The 17,895-nt window shown below is 43.7% G+C and overlaps 1 protein-coding gene across 2 annotated transcripts in view; it reads left to right on the forward strand.

Annotated features, from left to right (window-relative positions):
• Positions 1–3,224: 3,224 nt before the first annotated feature.
• Cabcoco1 (ciliary associated calcium binding coiled-coil 1) overlaps positions 3,225–17,895 on the forward strand; it is a 106,843-nt gene continuing 92,172 nt past the window's right edge. Inside the window, exons 1-2 of one of the 2 annotated variants that reach the window (XM_032888844.1) lie at positions 3,225–3,389; positions 12,760–12,866. In XM_032888844.1, the coding sequence (XP_032744735.1) occupies positions 3,282–3,389; positions 12,760–12,866 (215 nt within the window). In that variant the 5' untranslated portion in view covers positions 3,225–3,281. The remainder of the gene's footprint in view (positions 3,390–12,759; positions 12,867–17,895) is intronic. The other variant, XM_032888846.1, reaches the window with a different exon arrangement.

A 17,895-nucleotide genomic window follows, 5' to 3' on the forward strand; every position in this document is an offset into this window, starting at 1 on the left:
GTTAAGACACTTTAGTGAAATAAGGGGAGCTCCAAGGGTTAGCTAGAGCTTGTGAAAACTTTAACTAGGTTTCATAGCTGTTTGACTTTCTATACTGGTTAGTCTTCACTGCTGACTGATTACAGTTGAGAGTTGTCTGGAAAGAATGAACCTCAATCGTAGACTTGCCCAGATCAGACCGTCCTGTGGTCTTGTCTCCGGAGAATTGTCTTGGTGGATGATTGATAAGGGAGAGCCCAGCCCACTGTGGGTGGCACCATTCCCCAGCAGGTGGTTCTGAGATGTGTAAGTCAGAAGAAGGCAGACGCAAGAGATACTCAGCGAACCAAGTCACTCCGTGTTCTTTGCTTCAGTTCCTGCTCTGACTCACCTCAGAGATGGGCTGGACACTAGCAGTGTAAACCAAGTCAAGCCTTTATTCCCTTACCTTGCTTTGTTCACAGAGGGTTTTTTTTTTTAAATCATAGCAACAGAATGCAAACTAGAATGTTTTCCTTGCTAAAAACTAAACAGATGAGTCAGGAAAATGACTTACCAATCAAATAGCTTTGTATGTATTTTACCTTTCATATCAAGCAGTCTTGTATTATTTCAAAGCCTCGTTAGAGTTTGCTGTCGAAATTCGAGCTCCAGAATTCTGGATCCTCTCACTACCTTCAAAGGATGTGTTTAAAGTATGTGAGTGTTTCTGGCCCGATCCTCTAAAGAAGTTGTCAGGTATCAGTCGCTGCGTTGAAAACCTTGAGAATGACAGTATTTGAATGCTTAAGACGCTGTGAATCCCATTCGTGCTATTATTCTTTGTGTTGTCGACAAACCTGGCCAATTTTTAGCTTGAACCAGGGAGAGCAGGCTCATAAAGGATGACGTGGACATGTTCAGCCTTTATAAAAAGAAACCTCAAGGTCTCAGGGTCACCACGTTTGGTCACTTAGTGCTCTACAAAAACCATCAATACTCATCACCAAATTAACCTCTTCCTGTGCCCACAGGTACGGAGACTGGAACGCTCTCATTACAGCAAGGGTTTGCCTCAAGGATCAACCGTCATCAGTTGATCAAACCACCTCACCTTTTGTAAATGTGCCCAAAGTCAGAGAATGCTAAAGAAAATATAAATGACCGTAAACACCAAGTTCCATGTCCTCCTTCCCTTTCCAGTACTAAAGCAACAAGGTAAAGCCAAGAGGAGGCAGGCCGCAGGCTCCACTTAGAGGCCTGTAAGTTCAAGAGGAGCTTGAACAGGAAGCCTCCGTTGAGTCTGGTACGATGTCTTTCTCACTCGCCTGTCTCTCCCCAAGAAGTGGAAAGCTAACGTCCGCCGGAATGTGTGCAAGTTAAAGAAACCTTTGGGCTAATGGCTTTTCAACATCATTCTATACCAGGGTAGTGGTGGTGGTGGTGATGGGGTAACATTCTGCCCCATAAAATTAAATGACCGCCTCCCAACTCACTCCTCTATAAATTATAACATTGAATGCATTAAGGTAACATTTGGAATTTCGTGTTTCCTGAGGTACCACGCCCGTCAATCACTCCATCTTTAGTGTAACGTTCCATCTACTTCTGGGGTCCAGAGCTAGACATAAAGATGTAAAACGGCCAAAGAGAGGGCAAAACCCCTAAGGGGCAGCAAAATCTGTTCCGTCGTCGTCGTCGTCGTCGTCGTCGTCGTCGTCGTCGTCGTCGTCGTCGTCGTCGTCGTCGTCGTCGTCGTCGTCGTCGTCGTCGTCGTCGGAAACCGCAAACTACTCTTAGGAGAAATAAATGTGTTTGCAGTTTAGCAAGCACTACATTGCAGGAATGTAAGCCGTTCTAACTTCACAGAAGGTGGTTCGCTGCATTGCATTTCTCTGGAGTAAAGATCAAAAGGAAAAAAGAGAAAAAAATATTAAACACTTTAATGAGTTTGGAAGTTGGTGGCTCCTATTAAGTCTAGCAGTAACTATGAATTGACTGTTTTTTTTTTTATCACTAATTGAACACATTCTAAAACCCTTTTAAAATGGGGTTAAAAGTCAGAGCAATGTTGTTGAGTTAATACTTTGTACTGAGAACTCAGCCAGGCTCTTGAAGAGTAAAAATTCCAAGAAATGCGACCTCACAACCCTGCTTGACTCGATGGGGAATGTGTGAGCTAAGCTAAAAAAAGGACTCTTGGATACAGGTGGGCTCTACCAGGATTTGGGTTGTTTAAACTGTGAAAACGCTTGAGGGAGAGACACCACTAGGAAGCTTAACAAAGCGACATGTTAAATTCCTCGGAACTGCAATGGGAGAGAAGTCTACTGATTCAGGGGGAAATTGGTAGCAATGCACAGCATGGATCCAGCCAGGAAAAGTTTAGTACAAACACCAGCACTCTGAACACTAGGAGGTGCCAAGATCCCCCTGAACGTTTCTAACACAATAATCTGTTCAATCTCTTTGGAAAGCTTTGAGGCCGTTAGTGGTTGCGGTTTTATTTTAAGCATGGGGGAGACTGACCCCATACTGTCTGGATTTTACAGTAAGCATCTTTAGTAGCAACCTCCGAGCAGGTAAATGTATGGTGCATCCCACAGCCAAAGGAAGTACCGAATAACCAAAAAAAAAAAAAAAAAAATCTAAATATGTAGGGTCAGGCGTTGTAGCTCAGTGGTTAGGGTGTTTGCCAGCACTGGGGGACCCTGGGTTCAATCTGTGCATATATAAAGTGGGTATGGTGCCCTGGATTGCAAGCTTTTGGGAGGTGGAGGTAGGAGGATCAGCAATTCAAGGTCATCTTCAGCCTGGGTTACAAACGTGGTGTCTATGGAGTCTCTTCATACTCCCGATATAATACCTTGTTGTTTCCAGGCATTTTACTGTGGACATTTCCAACACTTGGGAGAGGAGACAGCGTCCGAACCCCCACCTCTGCCACAATTTTAATTCACAAGTCCATCCTCCTCCCTCGGTATTTTGGAGTAAGTTGCTGATTGTCACTCCCATCACTAGCTAAATATGCGCCTCTAAAATTAGAGTCAGTTTTTTTTTTCTACTAAAGACCACAACGCCACGATCAGACTTTTGAACGTTACAAAAATTGCTTAAGATCAACCATCAAGGGCCAAAGCCCCAAATCGCTTAGCATCTCCCTTTTAGAGTGAGCCTTCTGTGTCAACACCGGAACTGCTACTTAAGTCAATTTCTCAGTTTCCACTGTCATTCAAGCAGCAGGTGGCCTCACGGGGCCCAGAAGTGGGCGGGGCCTGAGCTCCGGTTAGGGGTTACCACCGCCCATCCCAGTTGCCTTGACGATGAGGGCTTCCTCTAAAGAAAACATGGCAGGGTCGTCCGTAGGAATGACCTCCTGGGGCCCGACCACCCCTGGGGTGACGCCAGCAGGCAGCACGACTGATTCTGAGGTATGCGCTCCTTTCTAGGCAGTCCAGGACCCGGCCCTCGGCTAATTCCAAGGTCACTCAAGGTCAAGGCCAGAGTCACAGGGGATTCAACCGGTAATGGCCTGCAAGCTTGGTGCAGGGCTCCCCAGGACCTCTGAAACTCATCACAAGCCCTGAGAGCTTACTCTGGAAAGTTCCATGCTCATACAACCTCTTAAATATGCAAATCTTCAACTGGGGGGAAAAAAAGTAATCTCTGATCTTAAAGGGAACCAGTCCCTTTTTGCAAGCGCCACAGATTGTGAAGATAAACAAGTGTTCAAAAGGTGTTAAAGATTGCCGCGATTTGAGTGAGTCAGGCTTGGTTTCTGTTGTCACCTGTCCCTGTCCCAGGAGACAAGACCAAACACCCTGAGAGTTTATTCTCTGCCCCTAGCCTCCTGGCTCATAGTGAATTTGTCCCAGTCCTCTTGGATACCACCAGGTCACCTTAAGAACCCCCCCCAGCACCAACTGTCAACGGGTGGGGGGCATTAAGTCATTTTGTCCCTAGACTTAATAGTTGAAACAGTTCATTATTATTTTATTTATACTTATTTGTGGGTGGGTGGATGGACGTCCCAGTGCCGGTGCTCGGTGCTCGGAGCTCAGTACTCGGTGCTCGGTGCTCGGTGCTCGGTGCTCGGTGCTCGGTGTGGAGGTCAGAGGACCACTTGATGATTGTCCACGTGGGTCCCAAAGATGAAGGTCAGGAGTTCAGCTTTGGCAGAAGGTGCCACACTCCTTGCTAGGATTTTTAACCACAAGTGTATCAGCTAAGGCATCTATTTTGTTCGGTTTTATATATGTATATATATTTAAATCTTCTCGACGAGTATATCAAATACTGTTTCTGGGATGTTATTTTTTCCTTTTTTTTTTTTTAAAGACTCTGAAGAGTGAATAATGGAGTGTTAATTAACACGGCTTTGTTCAGCCTCCATATTAGTCTAAACAACTGTCTTTGTGAAGAAGATAAGTATTCGATGCAGACTCAGCAGTCAGAAAGCACAAAGCCAATAATTTCATGCCTTCCTCTCCAACAAACAAGCGAGCCAGTCCCACCCCACCCCCTCCAAGTCCCCCAGCACTGCAGGCAGACCGCTAAGCCTGCAGGCTCTCCCATGAGCCTTTCAAAATAAAATTAGCATACATTAAATGCACATTTTAACATGATAAACTGGATCCTAGGCTCATTCCTCCCTTGTGATCGCTAATGTAAGTTAACATAATTTTTAAACCGGCATAGGAAACTTTCCAATTAAATTCTGTGTCGTTTAAACATATACAAAATCTTCTGTGACTGTATGCCTCCTTGTGCTTGCACGCTAGCGTACCAGTGGATGCAATGCCCTTCCTAAGAACATTTAATGATTTGAGGCTTAATGAATCAGTATTTGAAGGGGGAGGGGGTGTGTGTGGAGAGAATGTGTGAGTTTAATAAAAAAAAAGACGGAGCTAATATAACATGGACACAAATACACATAAATCTATATTTCAATTTTTATTAGCTCAGTCTTTTTATTAGTAAGACACTGAAGAAATCCAGTTGTGCCGCGGGCTCACTTAGCGGTGTGCCTTAACCAAGAATGACGGTTAATATTCAGAGGAGCGCTCTCCACTTTCCAGCCCTGTAAAACCGAATCCTAGAACACAGCAAGATGGCCGGCCCACCAGCCGGACTGCCAATCTGGGCTGTCTCCGGACTTTGAGTTTGTCAGGAAAACACGGCAAAGACCCTTTTAGGCAAGGAAAGGCACTGGGGTCAGATTCCTTGCAGAGGTGACCCCCTTAATAGTGATCCACGATTAAGGTTTCTTTTCTGGTAAATTCCGCATCTAAATTGACTCAGCTAGAAGACCATCTAGTCATCTGAGGCATACAAGAGTGAACTATTTCTTTTCCGGCCAAGTCTATCAGAAATAAAGCACACGTTTCAGTCCCCGTGGTTCCCCATGTGTTGGGGATAGGCAACATCTAGACTAAAAATGGTGGCCTGATTCACATAGTAGGTCCTCAAGCAGTTTTGTTAGCCCATTGATATCACAGGCAGCCTGTCATGGGCCAGTCAAGGAGGTCACCAGAAACCATGGTCTACACTGAGATACCCTGAGCAGAGGGCATGCGGGCACAGAACCAAGAAAGGAGATTTTTGTGGGGGATGTCCCATGAGCTCTGCTTGCTAATATCTGAACTACGGAGTCCAGTTTCTCCAGTCATATTGGGCAAAAATACCTCCTTCTGAAATGTAAGACTAAACTTTCAGCTTTTGTTTGTATGAATGTGCAAGGGCAGAAAGGAAAAAAACAACAAAAACTGAACATAAAGGTTAGCTATTATAGACCTATGTGAAAATAGCTTTCTAAATAAATATCCAATTCAAATTCTGCAGCCTCCTGGCCAGTTAGTTCATTAGTAGCATCCTCAAAAATGCTCATTCTTCAAAGGGATGTGGCTTGGTCACGTTAGGGAGCTCCAGGGAATTCTGGTGCTGAATGAGAGTTATAGCATGCCCACCACAGGGGATGTCCACCACAGGGGATGTGAACCCGCTCCCTCTGGTAAATCACCAGAATGCAGACAATTATCTTACAGAGAGAGATGCTGAAGTTTGTCTTAGAGATCGTCAGTATGTCTGGTGGGAATCTGTGTGTGGACAGATTTATCTACACCTGATGGTCTTCTAGAACGTTAGAGGTGGTCCTCCCGTGTGAGCGCACGTACATATGTGGGCTCAACTTGGATAGCAGACCTTCAAATGAACACATTTTCAATAACATCCTAGAAACTTCTTATTTAAAGTATGATACTTCAATGTGGATGAGCAGGTCAACCTGGATAGGCTGTGTGATGGTGGAAAAAAAATATAAATAGACCTCTTTATCGAGGTCACCATCTTTATCGAAGTGTGGATGCGGGGACACTGCCTGGTTCGTTTCTTCCCATGCCTAGAGCTACAGACCCCTTTAAGCCATTCTGTTTTCCACCCCCATCCTCCTCTCAGGTGAGCCTAACTCATTTTCAATCTTCCAGTTATTAAAAGATCTAGGCACTAAGAGTAAGTCTTTAAGAAGTCCAAATTCTTATGTATTGACAGGGGAGGCTCTTGTATATGACACGGGGCACACGCAGGAGGCAACATTGGGGAGTCAAGCCCTTTCTTTCACTATGAGCGCCAAGGATCAGACTCTAGCTATCAGGCCTGGGCTACAAGCAGCTGACCCACTGAGCTCTCTCGCAGGCTGTATATATGTATATGTATATGTATATATATATATATGATATTACACTATATAAATATAATGTATTATATATACATATATATACATACATATATATATGTGTGTGTATATATATATGATATTACACTATATAAATATAATGTATTATATATACTTATATGTGTGTATATATTTATATATATATGTATATATGTATATATATATATTTTTTTTTTTTGAAATGAGGATTCTCCTGAGTATACCAGTCGGTCTCTTCCCATCACACTCAGAACAAGTAGGGGTAATATGAGTGGACTCACCATTAAAGCAGAATTCAGGCTTTCTATGTATGTGCAAATTATGCATTTTAGATTGCTATTCTTTTCCACTGACCAGTCAGTCAGTCTGTCCATCCATCCATATCTCTCTCTGTCTCTGTCTGTCTGTCTGTCTGTGTGTGTGTGTGTCTGTGTGTGTCTGTATGTGTCTATATTAAGACAGTTCCTCATGCTGTGGTGACCTCCAACCATAGAGTTACAGTCATTGCTACTTCCTAAGTGGAATTTTGCTACTGTTCTGAGTCATAATGTGAGCATCCCTGGGGACAGCGCACTGGGACAGGCTGAAAACTGCTGCGTTAGACTGTGGCCGTGATCTTCCAGGGATCTGCCTGTCTCTGCCAATTCGGTACTGGGATTATTAAAGCCCACCACCTGGCTTTTCCTGTTGAGTTCCGGGGATCTGAACTCAGGTCCTGGTGATTCCATAGCAGGCATTGTACCCACTGAGCCATCTCCCCAGACTGAGGAGTCTGTCCATTCTTTATTAACGTCACGCCATTTTTATATTGAACGTTCACATCTAGTTTGGGAAGGCCCCGCCCACCATCTTAACTCCTTCCAAGTGTCTGTATTCCCTCCTAGGAATTTAGACGCTATCTCGTAAAGCTCTGGGAAAATCCGACAGGAATTCAGAATTGTCTTTGCTTCCCGTTTATGATGTGAGAGGAATTTATTCCTCGAGTCTGAAGGAGTTTCTGCTGCGTATCTTTCATCAGTTCTTATCCCTCGAGCGCTGAGGGACAGAGGGTTAGAGGCTTAGAGTCTTGCCACAATGCTTTTGCCTTTATTATAGTCGGAACAAAGCACAATTCAATCACTTCGGACATTTCCATGTCTAATTAGCTTCTCAAACGGAGAAAAGAACCCGGCTTTGTGTATTTACGGGATGTATAACCATCTTACCCCATTTCCGAGCTGAGTGTTAGCACAATGTCAGCCTTCTTAGGGACACTATGATGTCATTCTCAAAGAAAGGCCCTTTTGTTCCTTTGTGTCTAATGCTTAAACCGAATATTTCATTTTCTTATCTTCTTACCATAACGAGGAAGAATGACTTTAATGTTGAATTACAGTAAAGCTGCTCGTCTGGATGCTGTCCCCAGCTCTTGGTCCCACAGCTCTGACTACTGTCCCCGTGATCCCCAGGGTCGGTGGTGGCTGTTAGTTTTGGCAAATACTCTCCAGCCTGAGTCTGGTTTCTTTTTCCATTTAATTTGACCAAGCGCTTTGCTGCAGAGTTTAGAAGGTACCTGGTCAGTATCTATGTAACGTTCACAGAATCCATGTTGAATTTGACATGAACCCACGTTCCCCACCGCAGGTTCTGTTCGGGGATGGCACGTTGTCCTTTAATCACAGTGGGATCCACTCTCGAGAGATCGATTTTTAACTCCGATGACAGCCCAAGTCCATTAGTGATTTGAACTATTCTCTTTGTTCTTCTTTGGACTCTTCTATGTAGATGGACAGCTTTTAAAAACCGAACTCTTAGAAGCCTAAAATTATTAACCTAGGTTTTGATTAACCTAGGTTTTGACTGTGTGTAATACAGGATGGGCGTGTTGGCTTAACAAAAGGTAGAATCCAGTTTGGGTCCTGTTTGGTGGGATACATTTCCTCCTTTATCCCCACTAAGTATCTTTTTTCCAATAACTTCTGTATTTGTTCACGTTACACACCAATCACAGTTCCCCTTACCCTACACCCTGGTCCCCACCATGTCACATAGCCTATCTCCCACTCCCTTCACCTCTGAGAAGGCGAGGTTGCCCCTGGGTACCAACCCACCCTGGCACCTCAAGTCACTGCAGGACTAGGCAGTCCTCTCCCACTGAAGCAAGACAAGGCAGCCCAGTAAGCAGAACAGGATCCACAGGCAGGCAACAGGCTCAGGGTCGGCCCCCACCTCCAGCTGTGGGGGAGCCACATGAGACCAAGCTGGACATCTGCTATGTGTGTGCTTGGGGTCTAGCTCCAGCCCGTGTACGGTCTGTGGTTGGTGACTCAGTTTCTGGGAGCCCCCAAGTGTCCCCACTAAGTTTGAACAATTTATATTTTTCTAGGAAATCCCCCACCTCCTTATATTTTCTAATGTTTGCTACCTGCTGTGGTAACATTTACTTAATTTTTATTTAATCATACTTACCAGAGAGTTGCCTTTTTACCTATATTTTTAAATAGCTAAGTTTTTATTTTATTTGTCTTTCTTTTCCCTTACTTAGTTGTCTTCTTTTACAAATAACTGGTTGACTAGCTTTGTGGGAAGCTCACGATGAGGAGGATGAGGGAGGCCCCACCAGGCTCAGTGTGCAAGAAGCACCAGCCAGTACCTTAGCGCTCCAGACGGGTGATGCCTCTGTGAGCCTCATTGATAAACTCAAGTGGATGCGGGATATGCTGGAATGGATCACACGTTAAAATGAAAACAGCAACAATATTCCTGACCTGTCTTTTACCTCAGACTCCCTAATGGCGCTCCTCAGTCTAAACTCCGGCGTTTGTAGGCGAGCTCATGTTCTTCTGACTGAGAAAGCCATCTTTTCCTCATCCTTTAATAGGGCCCTTTAGACTCTCCTGTATGAAGCACCATCAACAGTGGGTGCTCACTTACAAATGGGGGGTGTTTAGGTGACACCGAGAAGGAGAAATCTGACAAAAGGTTATCTGGTAGCTAATCAGAGGTTGAACACGCTGACTTTGGAAGGGATGCTAAGATCCAGCAGTGCTGAGAAGGTGTGAGCTAACAGTGCAGTGTAGCCCTGGAGTTTCTGGTGGAAACACAGAGGCGCCGAGAGCCAGAGACAGGTGGGCAAGTTTAACCTGTTTAAGAATCACTGCGATGTCTTCTGCTGTACAGATTGGGACGTATACACTGGAAGACCAAGGTTTTCAGTCACCTAATGCTCTTCTAGTGCAAGGCATGGGAATTGTATATAATATATATTACATGTGTATGTGTGTATATAAATTATATATAATAGACACACACACACACACACACACACACACACACACATATGATCATGTATATAAGAAAGGAGGAGGAGAAGAAGCCTCATTCAGAGTAGGTCCAGAAATACAGGTATTTCTTTAAATGCTGCTATTACCAACACTAAAACTAATAAGAGAGGCAAACTCTGCGGAAAGATGATTAAATTCACACATCTCAGTAAGAAGAGTGGCCCTGGCGTGGGGCATCATTGCTTCCGCTCTGGCTGTCAAAGTCCTGACACAGCTACATTCACTTGATTTTTTTTTAATTTTTTATTAGTTTTTATGTATGTGAGTACACTGTAGCCATCTTCAGACACATCAGTAGAGGGCATCAGATCCCATTACAGATGGTTGAGAGCCACCATGTGGGTGCTGGGAATTGAACTCAGGACCTCTGGAAGAGCAGTCAGTGCCCTTAACCACTGAGCCATCTCTCCAGCCCTAGATTCATTTTATATCTATATAACTTTCTATCTATATGAACTACATATAGCTCTCTCTATGTGACCCAATTTTTTTTTCTATTCTCACCAATTTTTCTCAGCAAGTAAATGGATCTGTATGTCCATGTCTTTCGTTTTCCACATACTTCTCTCTTGCTCTGACTCACCGTGGCTATTCCGTTAGTCCTCAAAACACAGAAAATGATTTTTTTTTTAAAAAAAAAAATCTGAATCTGAATTTAAAATCAAATGAGTTGGCTCAGGTCATTAAATTAATCAGCACCCAAACTGTCACCTCATCTCCCGTTCTTCTAAAGTCCCAGTTCCTCAACTCTCTCCCGGCAAGCACTCCATCATGGCGCAGAGATGAAACTCAACAGCCCCTTCCAACCCATGCTGACCCGGCAGGGCTTGTAAAATTCCAAACAGAAGCAAAGATGGGAGGAGCATGTAAGGGACTTCTCAGTATAAGACCGAGTACCCTTGAATGCTAATAAAGGATATGCATAGACAAACACATTTGAGAGAAGGTAACACCGTTGTCTGACTGAAATACCATCCTCTACCCAAGCCCATCGATTTGATTGGGCTTCAAAGTATCTGCAAACCCAGCAGGTGCAAAGTATATCATAGCAGGTGCTAAGAGATCAGATCCAAGCAATTATAGTTGGGTTTAATTTATTCATATTTAATAGTGCAGCCTCAGTGTAATAATCTAATATTAAGTTATAACAACGGTGTTCGTTTTGCGATTCTCCGTTAGGAAACGGTGGTGCCAATGCCGTAGTGGGTGGGGTGCTTGTGGGATGGCTGGGAAGGCCTGGATTTATCTCTGGCACCGAATCAACATAGCCATGATAGCACCCGCTTGGAATCCCAGCATCTGGAGCTAGAGGCCGGAGGACCAAAAGTTCAAAGTGATCTGCTATACGGTGATCTCCAGGCCATCTTGAGAGGGGGCGAGGGAAGGGGTGTAATTGCCGTGTTGCCTGGTTATTAGCTACAGTGAGCATTTCCTCGCTCTCGATTCTCTGATGCCAGCATGTAAACAATTCAATCCCCGTTTGGTTAATTGAAAGACATTCACCTGAGCCCCCCAGATTCCCGACAAGCTTCGGTGTGCGCGCAGCTGCTCTGGTCTCCTGGCTATAACTGTACCTCACCCCCTCTTCCGACTGGATTCAGAACTCTTCCTACTGTGAACGGGACAGTCTCGTCCATTAACTGACATCTTCAAACTTGATCTTCCTGACTCTGCCGTTTCTAATTAACTTTGAAATATTTGTACCGTGCTCTGCGCAGCCCACTGCCAACTCTACTGTGAAAGGCCCGGAACCACCTGCTCTGGAAACCTCAGCTCTGCATCAAAACTGTGTTAAGACTCCGTTTCCTTTGATCCCTTCCCCCGCTTCCCATCAATAACCATTTTCTCTGCGTCTGCCACAGGTTACAGTCTCGTCTGACCGTTTCCCTACTCAGAAATTCCATGCATCCTCATCTTCTGTATTGGTGGGAGAAAACACCATGGCTCGACATTCCTCCACTGGCCAGAGTCTAAAACGTCTATGATCCCACATATAGCTGATGTCTTTGTAAACATTTAGGAAGTACATATTGTCTCCTTAAACTCAGGCCCTCCCACCACACCCTGCAGTGAGCACGGCCCACCTGATGACACCTCATTCCTGGTGCCTGTCCTGCACACCGCTGGGAATCTTTCGTGCAGGGTTCTGGTTATGCTGGTCCTGAAGGGTCATTCACGGATCCCCACATTCCTGTCCTCGTCTTTGCTTAGAGACCGAGTGCCTCACTTTGTACAACTCATGTCTCATGTTTGTTTTCCTTTGAAATACTGCTTCTGGCTGTTTGAGAACCAAATCCATGCGCACAAAGTGTTCTGATGAACTCCACCTCGACCCCTGTCCTCAGCTCATGTTTTGTTCATCTGTGGTCCCTTTTCCTGACTCGACATTGAACTCCTTGGAGTGGCAAGACTCTGCTCACTTCACCTCTCTTGAGCCTATAGTTTGACTAGGAATGTGTAGAAATATATATATATATATATATATATATGTATATGTGTATATATATATGATATGTATATGTATATGTGTATATATATATAACATGTAGGAATAGACAGTTAGTGTTTGCTGAATTGTAAAGCAGCCCTCAGCTCTACACATACCTAAGAATAAGCTGTCCAGTCATTAACTGTGTGACTTTTCAGAGGTGAGCCACTACCATGTAACAACAGAAAAAAAAAAACCAACAAAGGTTTTTAATATCATTGTTGTCAGTACGCAAAATATCTGATTCAGATAACTCCTTCTTTTTTGATTTGCTTTAATAGAAAAATATTGAATTCCAGGAGAATGAAAGGATTCTGTCTCCAGATATACTCACCACTAACCAGATCATTGACCTGCTGGGAGAAGAGGACGTGGAAAAAATTCAAGAGTAAGTTACTCCAGAGTCTCAGTTACTCCAGAGGAGTCTCAGTTACTCCAGAGTCTCAGTTACTCCAGAGTCTCGGTTACTCCAGAGTCTCGGTTACTCAAGAGTCTCGGTTACTCCAGAGTCTCGGTTACTCCAGAGTCTCAGTTACTCCAGAGGAGTCTCAGTTATTCCAGAGTCTCAGTTATTCCAGAGTCTCAGTTACTCCAGAGTCTCGGTTACTCCAGAGTCTCGGTTACTCCAGAGTCTCAGTTACTCCAGAGTCTCGGTTACTCCAGAGTCTCAGTTACTCCAGAGTCTCAGTTACTCCAGAGTCTCAGTTACTCCAGAGGAATCTCAGTTACTCCAGAATCTCAGTTACTCCAGAGTCTCAGTTACTCCAGAGTCTCAGTTACTCCAGAGTCTCAGTTACTCCAGAGTCTCAGTTACTCCAGAGTCTCAGTCAAGTAGACATCAGTCTTAGGCCTTCGTTGCTAAGTGACCACACAGTGCTTTATTTATTTATATTAAGCTTTTAATTCAAGCTATGGGCTATTACAGTATCTACTAAAATATGTCAAGTCTTGGACACACACACACACACACACACACACACGCATGAGTATTGACTGTGTACAGCTCAGGAGCCTTTACTGGTGATTAACGTGCTTGGAAACCTATCTGTTAATGTTGACCAAGAGCACCTGTATCTACCCCGAGCTCTCTTCTCTTGCATGCACGGAACTCTCAATATGTCCAGTAATTTAAAGAGCATCCTCTTCTAACATCAACTCTATTCGTATGATATAGTAAATATGTCACGAGCGTTAATAGTTAAGTAGGTTATTGTCTTAGTTTGCATTACTCTTACTGTGATCAAACGTCAAGACCAAGGCACCTTGTGGGAAGAGGTTTATTCCGTTATTTAGCCACTTCCTCATCACTGTTCATCCTTCAACAGGTCAGGACAGGAACTCAAACAGGGCAGGAACCTGGAGGCAGGAGCTGGTTCAGTAGCCTTGGAGAGATGCTGCTTACTGGCTTTCTCCTCATGCCTTGCTCAACCTGCTTTCTTAAGGAGTCCAGGTCCCGCCCAGGGGTAGCCCCACCCACAATAGGCGTGACCCTCCCCCATCAATCATTAAGAATATTTTCTATTGGCTTGACTGTAGTCTGATTTTATGGAGGCATTTTCTACATCGAGGTATCCTCTTCTCAGATGACTCTAGCTTGTGTCAAGTTGACATCAAACTCATGATTTTGAAAATTCTGCACATTAGCCATTTACCAATGATATTTATTAAAAAAATGATGTATACTCTAGACTCTTAAATGTAGGTAAGACAGAATTTGTCACAGTAATTCTAACACTGCACTCTCTTGGGTATATAGGACTAGGGAATGCCATTTATTTAGAATATTAGCCAGATAGGTCAATCAACGTGATTTCTTTTAAAATGTCTATTAGGGCTAGAAAGGTGTCTCAGTGGCTAAGAACACGTTACGATCTTGTAGAGGGGCCATACTCCATTCCCTGTACCCACAATAGGAAGTTTGTAACTAACTGCCTAAAACTATCTCCAGAGAACACAAAACTCTTTCTGGTCCTATGTGGGTACCTGACTCATTTGCACATACCCTCCAGACAGACAGACACACATACAAGTCGTTTTAAAAAAAGATGTTTTACCCAGGATAGCTAAAACTATCCTCAACAATAAAAGGACTTCAGGGGGAATCGCTATCCCTGAACTCAAGCAGTATTACAAAGCAATAGTGATAAAAACTGCATGGTATTGGTACAGATACAGACAGATAGACCAATGGAATAGAATTGAAAACCCAGAAATGAACCCCACACCTATGGTCACTTGATTTTTTGACAAAGGAGCCAAAACCATCCAATGGAAAAAGATAGCATTTTCAGCAAATGGTGCTGGTTCAACTGGAGGTCAACATGTAGAAGAATGCAGATCGATCCATGCTTATCACCCTGTACAAAGCTTAAGTCCAAGTGGATCAAGGACCTCCACATCAAACCAGACACACTCAAACTAATAGAAGAAAAACTAGGGAAGCATCTGGAACACATGGGCACTGGAAAAATTTCCTGAACAAAACACCAATGGCTTATGCTCTAAGATCAAGAATCGACAAATGGGATCTCATAAAACTACAAAGCTTCTGTAAGGCAAAGGACACTGTGGTCAGGACAAAACGGCAACCAACAGATTGGGAAAAGATCTTTACCAATCCTACAACAGATAGAGGCCTTATATCCAAAATATACAAAGAACTCAAAAAGTTAGACCGCAGGGAGACAAATAACCCTATTAAAAAATGGGGTTCAGAGCTAAACAAAGAATTCACAGCTGAGGAATGCTGAATGGCTGAGAAACACCTAAAGAAATGTTCAACATCTTTAGTCATCAGGAAATGCAAATCAAAACAACCCTGAGATTTCACCTCACACCAGTGAGAATGGCTAAGATCAAAAACTCAGGTGACAGCAAATGCTGGCGAGGATGTGGAGAAAGAGGAACACTCCTCCATTGTTGGTGGGGTTGCAGACTGGTACAACCATTCTGGAAATCAGTCTGGAGGTTTCTCAGAAAATTGGACATTGAACTGCCTGAGGATCCAGCTATACCTCTCTTGGGCATATACCCAAAAGATGCCCCAACATATAAAAAAGACACGTGCTCCACTATGTTCATCGCAGCCTTATTTATAATAGCCAGAAGCTGGAAAGAACCCAGATGCCCTTCAACAGAGGAATGGATACAGAAAATGTGGTACATTTACACAATGGAATATTACTCAGCTATCAAAAACAACGAGTTTATGAAATTCGTAGGCAAATGGTTGGAACTGGAAAATATCATCCTGAGTGAGCTAACCCAATCACAGAAAGACATACATGGTATGCACTCACTGATAAGTGGCTATTAGCCCAAATGCTTGAATTACCCTAGATGCCTAGAACACATGAAACTCAAGACGGATGATCAAAATGTGAAGGCTTCACTCCTTCTTTAAAAGGGGAACAAGAATACCCTTGGCAGGGAAGAGAGAGGCAAAGATTAAAACAGAGACTGAAGGAACACCCATTCAGAGCCTGCCCCACATGTGGCCCATACATATAGAGCCACCCAATTAGACAAGATTGATGAAGCAAAGAAGTGCAGACCGACAGGAGCCGGATGTAGATCGATCCTGAGAGAGACAGCCAGAATACAGCAAATACAGAGGCGAATGCCAGCAGCAAACCACTGAACTGAGAGCGGGACCCCGTTGAAGGAATCAGAGAAAGAACTGGAAGAGCTTGAAGGGCTTGAGACCCCATATGTACAACAATGCCAAGCAACCAGAGCTTCCAGGGACTAAGCCACTACCTAAAGACTATACATGGACTGACCCTGGTCTCTGCCCTCCTAGGGAGCAATGAATATCCTAGTAAGAGCACCAGTGGAAGGGGAAGCCCTGGGTCCTGCTAAGACTGAACCCCCAGTGAACTAGACTGTTGTGGGGAGGCGGCAATGGGGGAGGGTGGGAGGGGAACACCCATAAGGAAGGGGGAGGAAGGATGTTTGCCGAAACCGGAAAGGAATAACACTTTAAATGTACATAAGAAATACTCAAGTTAATAAAAAAAAAAAAATTCTAAAAATTAAAAAAAAAAAGATGTTTTAGTCATCCCCCATTTAAAAAGAAGTCACCCCACCTTGAAGTGGGAACCTACTTGACTATGGCCTGTGGCTCTGGGTTGGTGTGATTCAAGAACCTGGGCCCGAGTCCTGGTGTTTGCAAGCCAATATGCAGGACACAAGCAAGGTGTCACAGACCGAAATGACACATAGAAAGTGATTCCATCACTGGTGGCCCCAGACAGACTTTACAAGTGCTAGGGCACTGAAGCTATTCCTCCTGAGGAGCTAGCTATGACGTCCATCCCGGATGGCAGGGGAATGGGAGAAGAGAAAATTCATCAAGAGAAGCAAGTAACATGACAGATTTTTCCCAAGATGCACTTCACCTCCAACACTGGCAGACTCTTCTGGGCAGAGATAGAATGACTGGACCCCACTGTCTGCTCTCTTCAGCTTCCACAGAGTTGGTCAGGAAAATAAAATTCCCACCAGTTTTAAATGATGTCTTGTAACATTCTTAGAAATTTTTTCTTTTATTGGATTTTTTTTATTTACATTTCGAATGTTATTCCCGGTTTCCCGGACATAAACTCACTATCCCATCCGCCTCCCCTTCTTCTGTAAGGGTGTTCCCCTTCCCATCCTCCCTTCCCCTCCCACATTCCCCTACACTAGAGGGGTCCAGCCTTGGCAGGACCAAGGGCTTCTCCTTCCATTGGTGCCCAAAAAGGCCATCCTCTGCTACCTATGCATACGACTTTTACAAAATAAATATTTACTAGGAATTCTGATTCTTAGATTAGGGATTGTTTAAAAAATGAAACAGACACACACAACCCTCTGATCACAGATGGATCTTGATGCCTGAGTTTGAGCCCTGATCTACACAGAGGAAGAAAAGAATGAATTCCAATAAGTTATTCTCTGTGTTCCACACTTGTGTGGACACACACACACACACACACACACAAACATACACACACACACACATACAACCCATACACACACACACACACACACACACACACACACACAGAGGTAACAAATAAATACAAAACAATTTTTAAAATTGATTTCAAGTAATTACAGTATTAATAATAGACATTGTGGTTTTTATGTAGAATGTCTCTCCCACATGAAGGCTTTAATATACTTTAATATGAAAGTAGTCTTCGCCATTGTCATGCACAGCAGTGCTCAATACAAAGTGAGAGTAATCAGGGCAAGGGACATATTTAATCCAGCTTCCAATTTACTTGTAATGGATAGTAAGTAAAATGCCAACATTAAAAATACCAAACAACTATTATTTAACTAATATTAAATAAAATGTTAGGATTTTAGAAGGTTATTTTCCCACATCATAACTTAGGCTGTGATTATAGAACACGTTCTCTTTCAGT

This window comes from Rattus rattus, chromosome 18, assembly GCF_011064425.1.
Source record: "Rattus rattus isolate New Zealand chromosome 18, Rrattus_CSIRO_v1, whole genome shotgun sequence".
Taxonomy (NCBI): Eukaryota; Metazoa; Chordata; class Mammalia; order Rodentia; family Muridae; genus Rattus; species Rattus rattus.